This window comes from Rattus norvegicus, chromosome 20 (genome assembly GCF_036323735.1).
Source record: "Rattus norvegicus strain BN/NHsdMcwi chromosome 20, GRCr8, whole genome shotgun sequence".
NCBI lineage: Eukaryota > Metazoa > Chordata > Mammalia > Rodentia > Muridae > Rattus > Rattus norvegicus.
In genome coordinates this window covers 26,888,428-26,906,824 of record NC_086038.1, presented here as the reverse complement: position 1 = coordinate 26,906,824, position 18,397 = coordinate 26,888,428, and the positions used below count along the sequence as shown (strand labels likewise).

Below are 18,397 nucleotides of genomic sequence, written 5' to 3'. Positions count from 1 at the left end.
ATTTCAGCCCATTAGCTTCTCTATGTGATATGCAATAAAATAATTTATTTCATTACTAACTTTGGTCTTGATAGAGACAAATAAGTCCTCTTTTAGCTTAAGTTTTTATCTCATAAGATAATGAAAAAAAAACTCATTACAAGCTGGAGAGATGGCACTTACTGTACTTACATAGGACCAACTTTAGTTCTTAGCACTCATGCCAGACAACTCACAACTGCTTGCAATTCCAGCTCCAGGGGAGCCAACACCTCTGGCCTCATGGGTACCTGGACTCATGTGCACATATACTCTCTTAAATATAACTAAAAAGGAATAAAAATCTTAAAACATACTTTAATACAGCAAAATTACTATTTTGCATTATTTTCAACATACATTTATCTTGTAAATATTTATTTGTCAAGCATACTCTTCTTAAACACAGTTTCTCAGGAGTGTTCTGTTATGAGATCCAGTGCTGTGGATCCAACAATTCAGTACCATTGCCAGTGGGTTCAAAGTAACAAGGGCAAGAACATAAGAACACTGGTGTGGGAAGCAGAAATAGGTGGATTTCTGTGAGTTTGAGGCCAGTCTGGCATATTTTGGGAATTCCAAGTCAGCCAGAGTTATACACTCAAACCCTGTCTTAGAAAGAGGGGGGGGGGCATCAACTATTAGACAAACTGTCTAGAACAGGGGGGAAAAAAACCACCAAAAATGTGATCCACCTGTCAATAATGTTGCTAATGCCTCTGAACTCTGTAAAAGTTTTCTTTTTCTTTTTAAAGATTTATTTATTTATTATATGTAAGTAGCTGTTCAGACACACCAGAAGAGGGCATCGGATCTCATTACAGATGGTTGTGAGCTACCATGTGGTTGCTGGGATCTGAACTCAAGACCTCTGGGAGAGCACTCAGTAACATGTCTCTTAAAATAAATAACATGAGGTTATCTACATTACTAAGTGATCTTAAGAGTGAGGTTTCTTGGTAAATTTTCAAATAGCTCAGAATAAAATCCTAGGTAATCAAGCCAGTTACACGCTATTATTTGTATTCTTCTTCTTCTTTCTTCTTCTTTCTTCTTCTTCTTCTTCTTCTTCTTCTTCTTCTTCTTCTTCTTCTTATTATTATTATTATTATTATTATTATTATTATTATTATTAACAGCTCTAGTTGTCTAGCAACTAAAGATCTGTCTGTAATAGCTTTCCAAGTACTAGTATTAAAAGCACATGCCACCACATAGAGTTCGAACAACAAACTTCAAAATTTTATTTATTATGTGTAAATGTGTGGTATGTGTTGCAGGTATGGAATTCAGAAAAGTTCTAAGTATTAAAATGTCACCAGACCAATGTGCCTTTAGCCACTGAGCCATGACTTCCCACCTCAGATTTTTTTTTTAAAAGGGACCAAGAGCGCAAGATGGGTTGGGTGGAAAGGCCCTTGAGAGATCAGGTAACATTAAGATGACAATTTCACTTCTGGAAACTTACTTGCTGTGGCTGCCATATAAGTACATAGGGAGTAATGTTGTTATGGTGAAAATAGATTAGGGTCAACAGGAATGCTGGGGTTAAAATGGTGAGGCCAAGAACCCATACCGAAAGTAAAAGGGCTTGTCAGCTGGATAAGAGATGGCCAAGCTGACCAGTTAAGAGGAAGGACAGGATATGGGGGAAAACACCAGTGTTGGGCTGGCAAATCGGATCCCACCAAACTCACCCCCTTTACCAAAGAAAAAGTGTGAGATATCACTGTTTTTTCATATATAGTTAAGAAACTTTCATATATAGTTAAGACTTAATTACGGGTAAGAATAGTCAGCTAGGACAAGGGGTCTAAATTTGAGGTAACTGAGACAGACCGCAGCTATATCACAGTAGCTGTGGTAAAGGAGCTAGCTCCCCACATCATGGAAACACAAGGAGAGAGAAAGCACAGTCTAATTAATGGCTGACAGACCCTGCAAAGGTCAGAGACCAGCAACACTTGCATGCTGGCATAACCACCAATGCCTACCCAGGTTTGTGGCCAGCAGACATGCTAAGATCAAAACAGGGGTTTCAACCCATATACATGAGCATCACCTAATTGTACAAACCTCATGTGAACACGATCATCTTTCTGATTGGACCAAGGGACTATGCACGGAAGTGTGGGCCTCTTCTTACTGGTTCATCTTGTCTGTGAATCTCACTAACTCATAAGAATTTTGTGACCGTGTACATCTAGTACGCTTGAGATAACTTGAGTCTCCTTCAATCTCAAGGGCAGCCCTTTTCACCCATTTAACTACTTCAAGGTCTTCGTGCTAAATCATCTGTGTAGAGGCAAGAAGAGAAGAAAGACATCTAGCAACCTTTGGGCTTTTCCTGCTCAGTATCCTCTTTATTTTCTCTTAGGTAAATTATTCCAAAGATGCGGGCTATATAGGACACCCAGGACCAGAAATAGGCACAGTGATCACACATAGCTGCCTTGGAAGAAATGGAACACTTGTACCTGGAGGGTGGGCAGAGTCACCTGCAGGAATACATCCTTCTTCCCTAGGGTAGGTTACAATGAAATGACTAAGGTAATACCATCCTATCCCAATGTCATTATGTGCCTTGTCACTTCTCAGCCTTCCACCACATTGACCTTGGAAAGCCTTCTGGCACTCTCTATGACCTAGACCATGGTTCAAACATATTATGTACTGTATAGAAGATGCCACTGAGCTTTGCAAGGAAAATAAATGTTACCAAGCAACTCTAAGCCCTCCACTAATGTAAACACTCACGTAATTATGGTTTTGTCTTTAAAACCACAATACCCCTGAGCTTGGGCACCAAGAGACTTTACAGAGCTGTGAGCCCACTCTTGGTCTGGCCATTAATAAACACCTCAACACTTTTAATTGGCTTAATTATCAAAGCTGTCAGTAACTATCTCCCATGTTTCGTTTCACAACATACTTTAGGTGAGATGCACACACAGTTATGGAAAGACATAGAAAGTTAAACATCAGGGCTGGAGGTATAGCTCATCAGCACAAGACTTGCCTATCAGGAGTTACCCCGGGTTTAATCCCAATACCCCAAACAAAGCAACAGCAAAACCCATACTACCAAGCAACAATATAAATCCCTAAGAGCTGTCCACAAATCCAGATTTTCACATAAGGAATGGAATTAAAACAAGTTAGCATCAGAGCTTGGTGATGCCTACTCAGGAGGTAGAGGCAGGTGGATCTCTGAGAGTCTGAGGCCAGTCTGGTCCACACTGTGAGTTCAGGACAGCAGGGTTATATAGAGACTCTGTCTCAAAAATCAAAACAAAAGTTACTATTGTGCTTTAACTTTTCCTGGGAGAGAGAAACAAGTACCTACTTACCTCAGATGGGGCACCAATGACAGACTAAAGTGACAATACCACCAAAGTGCAACTTGGTGAACCAACCAGCTTACTAGGTTCATTTATAGAGCAAATGTAAGGGGCTCCTTACAGAAGCATGGATAACTTACTGATAGCTGCATTACCAGAAAGCCAACCCCAGCATGAGTGACAGCTAAGGAAACTGCATCCCTAAAGTTCCCTAAACAACTTGCAGTCAGGTGGGCCGGCCTCCCCAGGAGATGTAAGTTATTACACAACTATGTGGATTCCTTGAGAATCTTATAAAGTTCAGGAACTTCCTTAGACTTACCAAAGTTTCATTTCCTTTCAGACCCTTAATGAACCTCCCTCAGGATAGCATGCTTTACACTGTGAGGGAAGTGGATGCATATACAGTGTACTGTGTGTGTGTGTGTGTGTGTGTGTGTGTGTCACACACACACACACACACACACACACACACACACACACACGTATATGGCTACCTTTTTTTTTTGTTCTTTTTTTTTTTTTTTCAGAGCCGGGGACCGAACCCAGGGCCTTGGGCTTGCTAGGCAAGCGCTCTACCACTGAGCTAAATCCCCAACCCCTGGCTACCATTTTTTTAAGTAACACAGTTGTAAATAGTTTCTATTCATTCTTCCTATCTACTGTATACTTTGTGGCATGTCTGTGTCTTCTAAGCATATTGCTAAGCAAAACACTCATTAAGAAAAAGAAAATCTAAGCAGGTATTGGTGACAGATGTCTGTAATCCCTGAATTTGAGAGGCTAAAGCATGAAAGTCAAGAGTTTTAGGCACATTGGATTATGCAGGATTCTCCTGTCGTAAGAAATGGAAAAACAAAACAAACAAACACCCGACTAATAAAGTACCTATTACATATGAAAGACAACGAGGCAGAAGTACTTTCATATTTCATATCAGGCAGCTACAAGCCAAGTTGACCCAAGGGCCAGGAAGGACAAATATGTTTTTTCCCTGGCTCTGGAATGCATAAGGTGTAGGTTATTTTAAAAAAAAAATCATAATGCCTGCCTCCCACTCATGCAGATTCCAATACTTTTAGTCAGTAGTGGCAACAGTCAATGATCATGTCAAAATTATCTTGACCAAGTTAGTAAATTCTTAGGTTCTGTATAAATTGTAATCTGAAAGGCAATAATAATGCTAAAGTTTTTTTTTCTTTTATTGGATATTTTCTTTATTTACATTTCAAATGTTATCTCTTTCCTGGCAACCCCCATTCCACCCCCCTCCTCCTGCTTCTATGAGGTTGCTCCCCCACCCACTCCCTCCCTACCTCCTCCCCCTGCCCCTGCCCTGGCATTCCCTTAGCCTGGGGCATCAAGCCTTCACAGGACCAAGGGCCTCTCCTGGCATTGATGCCATCCTCTGCTACATATGCGGCTGGAGACATGGGTTGCTCCATGAATGCTCTTTGGTTGGTAGTTTAGTTCCTGGGACCTCTCAGGGGGTCTGGTTGGTTGATACTGTTGTTCTTCCTAAGGGGTAATGTTGAAGTTTTATTTCCTTATCTCAAACATCAGCTTTACTCCGTTTGTTTATGTTGAGACAGGGTCTCCCTGTGTAGGTCTGGCTGACCTGGATCTTACTATATGGATTAGTCTGGCTTTGAATGTACAAAGATCCACCTGCCTTGTCTCCCAAGTGGTAGAATCCCAGTCTTCATGCATATGGTACAAATGCTTTACCACTGAATCATTCTCCCCATCCCAAAGCTGCTGTGTTAAGTGGGAACTGATAAAGTCAAAGTAGGCAGGAGATCCTTTCCTGTGAACAGGGGAGCAGAAGGGGGCCCAGGTAGTGCAGTAAGACAATAAACAGCAGGATAGGGAGCACAGCAGCTAGGCCCAGGATAGGAGTGAAAAACACGAAAGAAGGGTGTAGGGTGCACCAGGAAGCAAGGCAGAGAAGCCACGGTAACAGACTAGGAGGGGCAGAGAGGGAGGTAGTAGGCTCTGGCATTGTTAACATTTTTCTTCACATTCTTTCATCCACATAGCAACCAAACAGACCTGGTGAAGTACAGCCTGAGCTGTACTTATGTAGCCATAACCTTGCCCATATTTAAAGTCTACTTTGAATCTAATAAAAACACTTCTACGAGTCCACAAAATCAACCAGATATATCTCAGTTGGTAGGGTGCTTGCCTAGTATGGACGAAATTGTGGGTTCTAACCCCGGTACCACATAAAAACTGGGCATGGTAGTGCCCAGTGCTGGATACGTGGAGCAAGGGATCAGAAGTTCAAAATCATCCATGATGCACGGTGAGTGCAAGGCTAGGCCGGCTAAGTCAGACCCTCTCTCAAAAGATGTGGTGGAGGCACAGAGATGACTCAGGAGGTTAAGCATTACCTTGCAAGTATAAGAAATTGAGTTTGACCCTAGAGTGCTCTTTCCTTTGATATATTCATTTGCTTTTGAGATAGGGTCTTAACAATCAAATATATTATTAAATTAATAGATTCTGTTTATATGCCAGTTTAAACAAGCCAACAATAGAAGCATATTCTTAAAACAAGTGGAGGATGTGATTACAAACTAGGCATTAAATAATGCTGAGGAATAATGCTCTTTTTGTCTGGTAGGACAGCAGTATGCAGTTTTATAATAAAGTGTCCATCTCAGAGACCAACTCTGATACATACCGAGATAGTACCAACTAATATCTGATTCTGCTTTTAAATATTTAATTGAAAGAGGAAGAAGAATTTGAAGCAAGTTCGGCAATAGAGCAATGAAGTCCAGGCAGTGAGAGTGCAGAAGTCATTTCTTGTTTGTATTAAAACATTTTCCTAACAGCTTTTTCTAATGAGGCCTCTGAGGATGTTAACTCTTGACACATTGGCACATATCTCCTCTAAGATCAGACAGAGGACATTGGAGACATGTTAAATTCCAAAAGGAGGTCTGTAGGAAAGAGGAGAGCTCATTCTAAGTGGAGGAGTGAGGACAGCCTCAAGGAACAATGAGCAGGTGCAGAGACTCATAGACTGGAACCTCAGAACCTATTTGAATCTCAGCTGCATGGTTTATATGTCACCTGGAAAGAAGTTATAACGAGTGTGAATTCAGGGTGGAAAGGATTATAAGCCTGGAGATACAGAGTTTGGTAGTTCTTCATACAACAGTATAAGCCACAGAAGCAGAAAAAAGACATTCTCTCTCTCTCTCTCTCTCTCTCTCTCTCTCTCTCTCTCTCTCTCTCTCTCTGTGTGTGTGTGTGTGTGTGTGTGTGTGTGTGTTGGGGTGGGAGTAGGGTTCATGCTTTTTCAGGGACACATGTTGTCAAAATAAATCCACAGAATCAGAATAGCACATACACTTACATGGCTGATTCCTTTACCTGCTTCTATTTGAATCATGTCCTGAACAAGAACATTTCAAACCCGGAACAGCTTTTCTCAATCCTCCACTACTGTCACACCCTGATCTTCCACTCCTGGTTGATGACCCATTTTACTTTAGAGAAAGCATTCATCTTCAGAAGGAAACCACCACAACTACCTTTGAGGCCTATTTTCCATTATTCTCTTATTTTAACATGCCCTCTATTCCACTGGGGCTCAGTAAACAACACAAAATCCACTCCATGGTAAGTTTATATAACTGTCATATTAATGATAGCAACAATCATGATGTTAATGTTTTGCATATTAGTTGATTTAATCCTGAGTGGTATCCTATTTTATATAAGAAGAAATAAGGCCAAAACTTGCTATGTGATAGTAGCAGGATCTGAATGGGCAGAGGAGACCTTATTTATAAAAAACAGTACCATGTTGCCTCTCTCAAAATAAGGAACTCAATTTTAAAGGTTATAATTTCTTCAACATAGTATCAGATAGCAACAACAACAAAACAAACCAATTCACTACAGCTTGATTATTAGTAACACAAAAGTAAACAGTGTATAAAGTCATAATAAAGAAACAACCTGTGTTACTATTAAAAAATATAAATATGTAACAGAACCAGAAAGACATGCACAGAGATGACAGTCAATAAAGTTGTCTCCTAGAGGAAAAACACAGGGAAACCAGCTAACTAATAGAAAGTATGCAAAGAGTTTTCAAGTACATTTGTGGCTTTCAAGTACATTTGTGATGTTTTACTTCTTAAGATGGCTGCTACATATTATAAATCCTTTTTATTAACTTCTATTGCAAAGAAACGAAAGCAGACTGGTGGCTCCTGCCTGTAGCTCTGGCACTAGGGTGCTGTGACAAGAGGACTGCAAGAATTTGAGGTCAGCCTGGACTACACGGTGATTTTGAGGCCAGCCTGGACTAGAGTGAGAACCTGTGAGTCTCTGTACTAGAGTGGGCCAAAATAAACAAACAAATGCAAACACACCATACAGCTATCTTAGACTAGATAAGGCTCCAGTTTCTAAGTGCTCTTTCTGCCCCCATGTGGCCTTCCTAGAGATAGTACAAGCATACTATTTTCAGAAACCCAGATTGTTAATGTTCAGGTCATTACTGCATGAGTAGAAACACAAAGAGTCAGCCACCATTTGACACATAATCAATTCTAAAAACATATTTTTGGCTAAGGGTGTATCTTAGCTTGTTAAACATACCAAGGCTTAGCACTGAAAACACTACTCTCATCCTGTTAGCCTATTTATTTCCAACTATGCAACTTCCAAACAGAAGATTTAAATAAGGAGCTCATGTAAAGGAATAGCGATGTGAAACTTACTAGGCATAAAGTATAAAATGGAAAAAAAAATCAATGTAAGAAGCTGTGGTAGTGCGTGTTTTTAATTCCAGTACTTGGGAGGCCAAGGTAGGCGGGTCTCTGAGTGAGATCTACAGAGAAACCCTATCTGGAAAAACAAACAAAACAGGTAAGAACAGCGGGAAGCCTTGCCTTCAGTCATAACTAAGTAGGTAAATAAAGACTTACATATACACTTCAAAACTAGCAAGTAAATAATAACAACTTTTTTTTTTTTTTTTTTTTTTTTGGAGACAAGGTATCACTATGTGGTTTGGGCCTGAAAGTCACTACAAAGACAAGGCTGGCCTTGAACTCAGAGATCCACCTGCTTCTTCCAACAACTAACTGGCTTCTTCCTCACTATGCCCCAGATCAGCACTGCTGTGTCATCTTGACTCTGCTATTTTTCTATCCAAATGTTCTCATCCTGTGGAGCCTTCCCTTCCCAATGAAGCAGTGGGAGCTCGGGGCTGAGATTTCACTGACTATCACAGGAAACAACCTTACATTTGCCTTCCATCCGCTGTTCACTGCTGGCTATTTCCCTCAATGACCCCTAGAGTGTGGCAAATAGCATGAGACAACAAACACTTGCCAAGTAACTCAAGTTCAGGAACGTCAGAGAAACGTGAGAAGGTATTTATATATTGTGAAGAACTTTTTTTAGTGATTTCTACAGATATACATCAACACATATACATGTAACTGAAATTAATGAAACAAGGCCCTGGGTTCACAAGGACACAATCTGCCAGACAAGGTAGCTAAATTCCTACAAAGTCTACTTCTTAAAATGTTGAATATGATTTTCATCTCTCTTTGCTTTGCTTTTTTTCTCTCGCTCTTGCCTCAGAATGCAGGAACTCCAGGCATTCAGGTCTGTCAGACCTTAAAGTGCTGAAGCTCAGCAGGAGGCCTCAATACCTATTAAAGTCACTCCACTGTGTGTAGGTGGCAATAGCCCTCTATGCCTGTATGAGTTTGGCCTTCTCAGAGCACAGTCCTTTCTTTCCTTCTTTTTCATTCCAAATCATGGATGTCTCACTGTAGTTTTCAGGGTTTCTTGTGGCAGGGATTACCAAACTTTTGAAAAAGGCTAGACGCTAAATATTTTAAGTGCATCCCAGTTACCAGACTTTTTTTCTTTAGCAGATGTTAACTTTAGCAGATGTAAACACTGGATACCACACTTTGAGAATGAATGTCTCAAAGACCCACACAACCACTGAGTGTTTGAAAGACCCACGGCTAGGTTTATGAAAAGAAAATCTGGTCTTCAGCATCAACAACACCTGCACTGATACAAAGAAAAAGAAACAGGAGGGCTGATGAGTACCCGGGCAAGGGGCCTCACTATTTAGTAGACAGCACTATAAGCCATGCAGCACTGTTAGTAGCTGAGCAGGAAAATAACAAACCAAAAACCAACTGACCAACCGACCAACCAGCCAATAAAAAAATAAGCCTGCTCCTCTTGGGGAATAGAAACTTCCTTTTCCTTAAATAGTCACACCTCCCAGGTTTCTGTTATCCAATGAGCAAGGCTTGATTAATCCTAAATAAAAGTCTAAACTAGCAGTGTTATCTGATATAGAATGCTAAGTACCTAGAGACCTCGGCTTCAATCTCTCCTTCCAAACATGGCACTAATCAAGGTTACTTTCTTCCTAGGACATAAAAGTTACTTCCAGTCTATTTAAAGCTATGGCAAAAAAAATCATAAAGTAATTTAACATGAAAAGTATTAATTCTTAAAACTACAAATTCCTCATAAAAAATCTTCACTTGATAGTCATATTGTGACTAGAAACACAGAAACTGAACCATGGTTCAATTTATTTTGGGGTGGAAAGAGCTTTCTAAGACTTTCAAATCACATCCATGACCCACTGAGGGGGTTACTTTATAATCTACTGTTTGGGGAAAGACAGGATCTATTTTAGCTTTCCATGAACTGTATTTTGGCAGACTGACTGACTGGGGAGCTTGTGGCAGCTACTTAACTATGCAGTGCAGTCTGTACACTGGTATGGCTTCCAGGACTATTGCAGGGGTGAGACCAGCTGGGCATCCCTGAAGGCTGTACTTCAAAGCAACACCAAAACTGCTCAAGTCTCCTGGTCTAAAATACATTTAACAGGGTGTGGTGGTGTTCACATGTAACCCTAGCACTCAGAGCGGCAAGAATAGTCTGGGCCCATGTAGTGAAATCCTGTTTGATTTATTTATTTTGAAACAAAGTCGGCTAGACCCCTCCTGCCTCTCTGCCTCTGCCTCTGCCTCCTGAGTGGTGGGAATAAAGGTGTGTCATCTTTGGCTAGAACCAAAATTATATATATGTATGTTCAAAATTTATAAGATTCCCAGTACACTCAGTACACTGACCTTCATTGAGCAGATACCAATTAGTAGATATGATGATGATAAAAAAAAAAAAACACACACACACATAAGGGACTACTTAGAAGTTAATCTGTGGGCTGGCTAGAGAGATGGCTCAGTGATTAAGAGCACTGGTTCTTCTTCCAGAGGACCTAGGTTCAATTCCCAGCACCCACATGATAGCTTACCACTGTCTGCAACTGCAGTTTCAGGGGATCTAAGGGACCTAAGACCGTCACACAGACATATATGTAGGCAAAACACCAGTGATATAAAATAAAAATTAAAAATAAGTTAATTTGCAATCTGCAGAATTAATAGGTGAAGATCCAGACAACAGCATTTCTTTGTATTATGGACAGGAAAAAAAAAAATCAAAAAAACCAAAAAAGTGTACAAAAACATTCAGTAATGAAGGAGAGGAACTGTTTGCACACAACCAAGCACCGAATCAGGTTAATGGTATGGAATAGCACCCTCTAGTGCCTGTTTGTGAATCTGCTGCTTTTCAATTATCAAGAAATAATATTTTAAGTGTTCCATTTAATAGAAGGCTTTATAGAAAAGAAATCCAGTGAGACAGTTCAGTGTGTGCAAAAGGTGCATACTTCTAGGCTTGGTGACTTGTTTAATTTATATGTTGGAAGGAGAGATGCTTCTCTGATTTCTATCCTCGCACTGTGCCACTTATGCCCCCTCCCCACATACAATTAAATGTAATGTAAAAAATAAGAAATAATCATCATGGGGCTAGGAAGATAGCTCAGTGGGAAAAGTGCCTGTTGTTCAAGCATTAAGATCGGAGTATGGATCTCTGAGTTTGAGCCCTGCCTGGTCTACACATAGTTTCAAGATAGCCAGGACTACACACAGAGAAACCCTGTCTCAAAAAAACAAATGAACAAACAAACAACAACAAGAAGATCTGAGTATGGATTCCTAATAGCCATTGTAAAAGCTGGATGTGACAGCACACAGCTGTTAATTCCAGCACTGAGAAGGAGTTTGGAAGGGATGCTGGGGGTGTGCTGGCCAGGTAGTCTAGGAAGCAGCAAACTCCAGATTCAGGGAAAGACTCTTTCTCAAAAAATAAGGTGTACAATTGCAGAGGGGAATACCAGATATTAAACGCTGGTCTCCATCATGCCACAGGTGTACACACAAACACGTTCTCTCTTTCCTATGCTATGGAGAGATTTTTTTTTGTATGCATGTTCTTTTTGGGCCTTTTTTTCTGTGAAGTTCCTATATGTCTTTGATTATTTTTATTAATTAACTAGTCAACTAACTTTACATCCAGTTTCCCTCCCTCCTTACCTCTCAGCCCTCCCTGCCCCTTGTCTTTATCCCAAGTGCCTTTTCCTTTTTAAGTTTTTTCCCTCTTATATGTGTATTTGTGTTTGTCTGCATATATGCACATATACCATTTAGATGACTGTTATCTCTAGAGGCCAAAAGAGGAGTACTGGAGTTATGTGCCACCATGTAGGAGCTGGGAAGACTACTATAACCAGAAAGGCCATCAATTGCAACTGATAAAAAAAGAAAAATATTACATGAGAATACAAAATTAAGCAATTTCTATCTATAAATTTAGCCCTACAGATACACTAGAAGGAAAACTTTAGTTTGAAGAGGTTAACTACATCCTAGAGAGGAAGAATAAAAAAACCCCAGAACAGTAAATCACAAGAGGGTTAAAAAGCCCCCAATCACAACAACAATGTAACAGGAAGTAAACATTGCTCATTGATAACTCCCAATATTAATAGTCTCAATTCTCCCAATTAAAAAAAACAAAAAGCCAGACTAACAGAAAACAGGATCCGTATTTCTGCTACTTCGAAGTAACATATCTCTCCGCCAAAGAAAGATTAATACTTTAGGCTAAAAGTATGGAAAATAGTGTTCCAAGAAAATATACCCAGGAAGCAAACAGGTGTAGCTTTTTTTTTTATATCTGACAAAAGAGTTTCAAACAAAAACTAATCAAAAGACAGGGAAGGACACTACATACTCATTAAAAGAAAAGTCCACCAAGATTCAAAACATTATATACCAAGTACAAGGGTGCACAAGTTGATAAAAGAAACACTATTACAGCAAAAATACATATTAACCTTCATATAGTCATCTAAACATGGAGTTATATCAAATGGACCTACCAGACATCTACAGAGCATTCATTCCCAACACTAAAGAATATGCTTTCTTCTCAGAACCTCATGGAACTTTCTCCAAAACTAACCAAAACTGCTCTTCTAGAGTTTTGGAGTTCAATTCCCAGCAACCACTTACTGGCTCACAAACATATAATGATGTCTGTTACCCTCTTCTGATGTGCAGGCATACATGCAGGAAGAACACTATACATAATAAATAAATCTTTAAAAAAAAGCAAGAAAAGAGAGGAAGAAAAAAGAAACTACAACAAAACACAGAGATTCAATGAAATAAAAAGTTGGTTTTATGAGAAAAAAAAAATCACCAAAACTGATAAGCCATTAGCTAAATTAACTAAGAAAGGGAAGTCCCAGATTAATTAAAATGGAGATGAAAAGAAGCACATTACAATAGATACAAAATAATTCCAAAGAATCATAAAGACATACTTTTAAAATTTTGAATTCTTAGGGTCAGAGAGATATAGCTCAATGATTAAGAGCCCCGACTCCTTTTCCAGAGGAACCAAGTTCAACTCTCAGCATCTATATAACAGCTCACAAACATCTATTTCTTCAGTATTAGGGGATCTGATGGCCTTTGTGGGCACATATATACAGGCAGGCGAAACACCCATAGGAATAAATATCTGTATTGCAGCACCAAACTAGGAAACCTAAATAAAATGGATGAATTCTGTGATATATACAAACTACTAATTTAAATAAAATCAAATAAGCCATTTAAATAGTCCCATGACCACTTGTAAAAATAGGAGTAAAGACTCCCAAGCCAAAAGAACAAAAAACAAAAAAAACCAAAAAACAAATAAACAAACAAAAAAAACAAAAAAATCCAGGACCAGATGGATTCATCGAGAATTCTACCAGACTTTTTTTTTAATTATTCATTTATTATACATAAGTACACTGTAGCTGTCTTCACACACACACCAGAGGGTATCAGATCCCGTTACTGATGGTTGTAAGGCACCATGTGTTGCTGGGAATTGAACTCAGGACCTCTGGAAGAGCAGTCGGTGCTCTTAACCACTGAGCCATCTCTCCAGCCCCTCTACCAGACCTTCAAAAGAAAGAACATCAACACTCCTCAAATTATTCAGCAAAATAAAAGCATTTCCTCATTCTTTTAATAAAGCCACTATTACCCTGATACCTAAACTATACAAAGACCCAATCAAAAAATAAAATTATAAACCAATATCCTCTATGAACACAGATGCAAAACTTCTCAACAAAATACTTGAAAACCAAATAGAAGAACACATCAGAAGGACTACTCACCGTGATTAAGCTGGTTTCACTCCAGAGGTGCAGGGATGGCTCAACACGCATAAATTGATGAGTAAATAGAACCCACCACATAAACAGACTGACAGGCAAAACTACAAAATCATTTCACTAGATGGAGAAAAGGCCTCTGATAAAATCCAACATCTCTTCATGACAAACAGCCCAGAGAGAACAGAGAAACAAAAGACCTATCTCAAAACAAGAAAGGCAATTTACTACAAAGCCTCAGCCAACTGTGGAAGCAATCAAACACGTTTAGACTGGATTTAAGGCCCACTCCTTGAGACAAATCTGAACAAAGATTACATCACCAAGAACTTGAGGCTTCACCAGCCTAAAAGAAAATCTACTATTATTATTACGTTAAAAGAACATGACAATAAACTACTCCTAATGCTATAACCCACAGATCAGCGTCTTAGTCAGGGTTTCTATTCCTGCACAAACATCAGGACCAAGAAGCAAGTTGGGGAGGAAAGGGTTTATTCAGCTTACTTACATGCTGCTGTTCATCACCAAAGGAAGTCAAGACTGGAACTCAAGGAGGTCAGGAAGAAGGAGCTGATGCTGAGACCATGGAGGGATGTTACTCACTGGCTTGCTTCCCCTGGCTTGCTCAGCTTGCTCTCTTATAGAACACAATGGGCTGGGTCCTCCCACCTTGATCACTAGTGGAGAAAATGTCTTATAGCTGGGTCTCACAGAGGCATTTCCTCAACTGAGGCTCCTTTCTCTGTGATAACTTCAGCTTGTGTCAAGTTGATACACAAAACCTGCCAGTACAATCAGTGTCTTACTCAACCCATACCCAAGGAGTTTCTTCTTGTAGTAGTTGGGATCTAACACAGAGAGCCACAACTAGATAGTGTTACGACATTACCACAGACTGAGAGACTGTAGAACTCACTTGTAAATGGGATGCTTTCATCAAACCCCTCCCCTCAAGGCTCAGGGATCTATGGGGAAGAGGAAATGAAAAGATTGTGTGTAAGGGCCAGAGGGCATTGATTGCACCTAGGAAAAGCAGTGTCTTCCAGACGCAACAGGACTGATGCACTGATGTACATATGAACTCACAGACACTGTGGCAAGCATGCACAAGACCTGCACAGGTTCAAACCAGATAGAGTACCAGCTCTGAGGTACACAGTCCATCAAAGGATATCATAATTCTAAAACCCTTACACACAGAGCTCCTGTGCATCCAATTTGATAAATTCTGATAGATGTAATCACCAAACAACCCCAAAGTACTACCACTGAATGACTTTGATGTAATAAATACAGTTTGGGAAGTGGGGAGGAAAAGGGGGTGAGAGAAAGGAGAAAAACAGAATATATATAAAGTCAGAGCAGAGTCCACTTACCAGGGAAAGTGAACATGCATGAGGGAAGATCGCAAAGGAAGGGGATGAACAGGAGGAACAACAAAACAAAGTATGAATGAAAATGCCACAATCAAACCACTAAGGAAATAAGATTGATGTTTACCTGATTTGTACAGTATAAAATGTATATATAAATCACAAGATATCACAAGACAACTCATTCATTTGTATAAGTTATCAATTTATAAAAATTTAAAACAAATTCTTAAGGGCTGGAGAGATGGCTTAGCACTTGAGAGCTCCGACTGCTCTTGCAGAGGCCCTGCTCAATTCTCAGCACTGACAACGATTGGCTCGGAAGATATTCAAGTCATATATATTAGAAGGGATTGCTTTCTAAAATACATATATTCTACGCCAACAACCAGCTGAACAACAACAACAAAATGGTCAAAGGATCTAAAAAGAATGGGCTTAGCTTCTTCACAGGATAAGAAACAGCTGCAGAGAAAGATAGTCTGTGTCTTTCCTAGAAAACAAAACTGTACTGAGATAACAATCCTATCCACCATGATAGCCACTATCAAACAAAACAGAACAGAACAGAAAATCTACTACTGTTATCAGTGATCCTACTTCTGGAGAATACTCCAAAGTTCAATGTGACTTAGAGACAGTTGCCCACCATTTCCCCCAGGCAGCATCATTCACAAAAGCCGAAATTAAAATGTGCTCAAAGACTCATGTGAATCCAGTTAGGTGGGAACAATTCAATAGCTAAAAGTCACACACCTGCAATCTCAGCACTCAGAAAGCTGAAGTGGGCGGTGAGGAGATTCTGAGTTTGAAAGCAACCTGGGTTACAGTGAGTTCAAGACTAGTTTATAGTAAGATCTGTCTCAGGAATCAAAAAATAACAGGTTCCAACAATATAAGAATAAGTAAAATGTGCTACATACAAATGATGAAATATGACTCTGCCTTGTAAGAAAGGAAATTTTCACATATGATTCATGGATGAACCTTGAAGACCTTTCTACACCAAATTAAAACAAAAACCAAAACAGGTTATAATGGGAAAAATATGCATGTTTCCACTTTCTAGAGGTATCTATCATAACCAAATATATAAAGATTGAAGGTAGGTACCAGGGACAAGGGAGTTGGGGTGAAGAATTGAAGATTACTCCTTAACAACTCCCAAGAATTTCACAGTCCCAAGCAGTGTTTGACTCTGAAGTGCATGGTGAGGACTGCTCTGCTTACCATTACTGAGCTGACACATCACTCCAATGGGAGCAGGGGAGATGGCTCAGCTGCTGTCCCAGAGGTCCAGGGATGGGTTTCTAGCAGTCACATGACAGCTACAACTGTCTGTAACTTCAGTTCCAGGGGATCCAACACCCTCTTCTGGCCTCCATGGGTATCAAACACAAATCAGATGTGTTCAATTAAATTAAAAATAAACTTTAAATGGTAAACTAGGATTTACTCCAAATAGGTACTAGTAGAGCTAGACCAAAGAAAGTGGCTCTCCTCTGAGACATCCATGATGACCACAACATTGGGAGTCTGAGGTCCACATCATAAAAAAAAAAAAAAAAAAAAAAAAAAGAAAGTGGCTCAACGAAGAGTTTATTGGAGCTGCTTACAGAGTGTAGGTGAAACGGACTAAAGCTGTATTACTGGATGTTTCACTAAAGAGTCTTTGCTCCGTCTCCTGAGAGACACAGCCATGTCAAATACAGAGGCGAATGAGAACTGGACTCCTGCTGGAAGAATTAGAGAAAGGATTGAAAGAGCTGAAGGGTCTTGCAACCCCATAAGAACAACAATGTCAACCACCAACAAAGCTCCCAGGAACTAAACTACTACCCAAAGACGGACTACCCATGGATTGACCTATGGCTCCAACTGCATATGTAGCAGAGGATGGCCTTGTTGGGTACCAGTGGAAGGAGAAGCCCTTGGTCCTGCCAAGGTTGGACCCCCAGTGTAGGGGAATGTAGGGGGGTGGGAAGGGGGTAGATGGGGAGGGGAACACCCATGTAGAAGAAGGGGAGGGGGAGGGGATAGTGAGCTTATGTCCAGGGAAACCAGGAAAGGGAATAACATTTGAAATGTAAATAAAAAAAAATCCAATAAAAATTTTTTAAAAAAGTCTTTGCTCCCTCAGCAATTGTTTGTTGCTTATATAACTACTAGGAGCTTCTTGTAATTTTCATGAACATTACCTGGGCCTCCGCCTCCAACCTTTGCTAGGTTACCCAGCACTTCTGAGCCACCCCACCTGATCTCATTATGCTTTTTTATAACCACAGTTAAACGTCCCGCACTTAAGAGAAGCATAAGCAAGATTCAGGCTCTTCATAGGTAGCTCACTACTGTGAAGAAGAACTCTGGGAAAGAAACTGCCTTTAGAGATTGATTGATTGACTGATGGCCCAGAGATCGCCTTGTGTGATCTTATCTTGTGTGAGCTTCCAGTCTCCCTCCATCTCCCATTCCTTGCCTGTCTCTATTTCAGAACTAACATCTATTTCTGACCAACAGATAAAACAAAACAACCTTTTGGAAGCTATAATTTAGCAGACTGCTAGGGTCCTCTGAACCAAAAGCTAAGAATGTCACCATTATCTTATGCCTATAAACAAGTTTCCCACATCATGTTGTAACCACAGACCTGATTTACAATTTGCTTTATTTTTTTTTGTTTTTTTAATTGGATATTTTATATATTTACATTTCAAATGTTATCCCCTTTTCCGGTTCCTTCCTATCCCCTCCCCCTGCATCTAGGAGGATGCTCCCCCTCCCATCACCCACTCCTGCAGCAGCAACACACTGGCATCCCCTACACTGGGGAGATGAACCTTCACAGGACCAAGGGCTTCTTCTCCTATTGATGCCAGACAATGTCATCCTCTGCTACATATGCAGATAGAGTCATGGGTACCCCATGTGTACTCTTTGATTGGTGGTTTCATCCCTGGGAGTTCAGGAGTGTCTGGTTCGTTGATATTGTTGTTCTTCCTATGGGGTTGCAAACCCCTTCAGCTCCTTCAGTCCTTTCTCTAACTACT

At 40.1% G+C, this 18,397-nt stretch overlaps 1 protein-coding gene and 1 pseudogene across 4 annotated transcripts in view; one reads left to right on the top strand and one right to left on the bottom strand.

Moving 5' to 3' along the window:
* The window catches only part of Lims1 (LIM zinc finger domain containing 1), a 110,244-nt gene that overhangs the window by 54,783 nt on the left and 37,064 nt on the right, over positions 1-18,397 (bottom strand). The window contains exon 2 of one of the 4 annotated variants that reach the window (XM_063279474.1): positions 14,486-14,654. The exons of the other annotated variants lie outside the window; for them this stretch is intronic. Coding sequence (XP_063135544.1) covers positions 14,486-14,499 — 14 coding nt within the window. The 5' untranslated portion in view covers positions 14,500-14,654. The remainder of the gene's footprint in view (positions 1-14,485; positions 14,655-18,397) is intronic. 4 annotated transcript variants of the gene reach the window in all.
* LOC120099059 (small nucleolar RNA SNORD113/SNORD114 family) lies at positions 16,829-16,897 on the top strand (annotated as a pseudogene).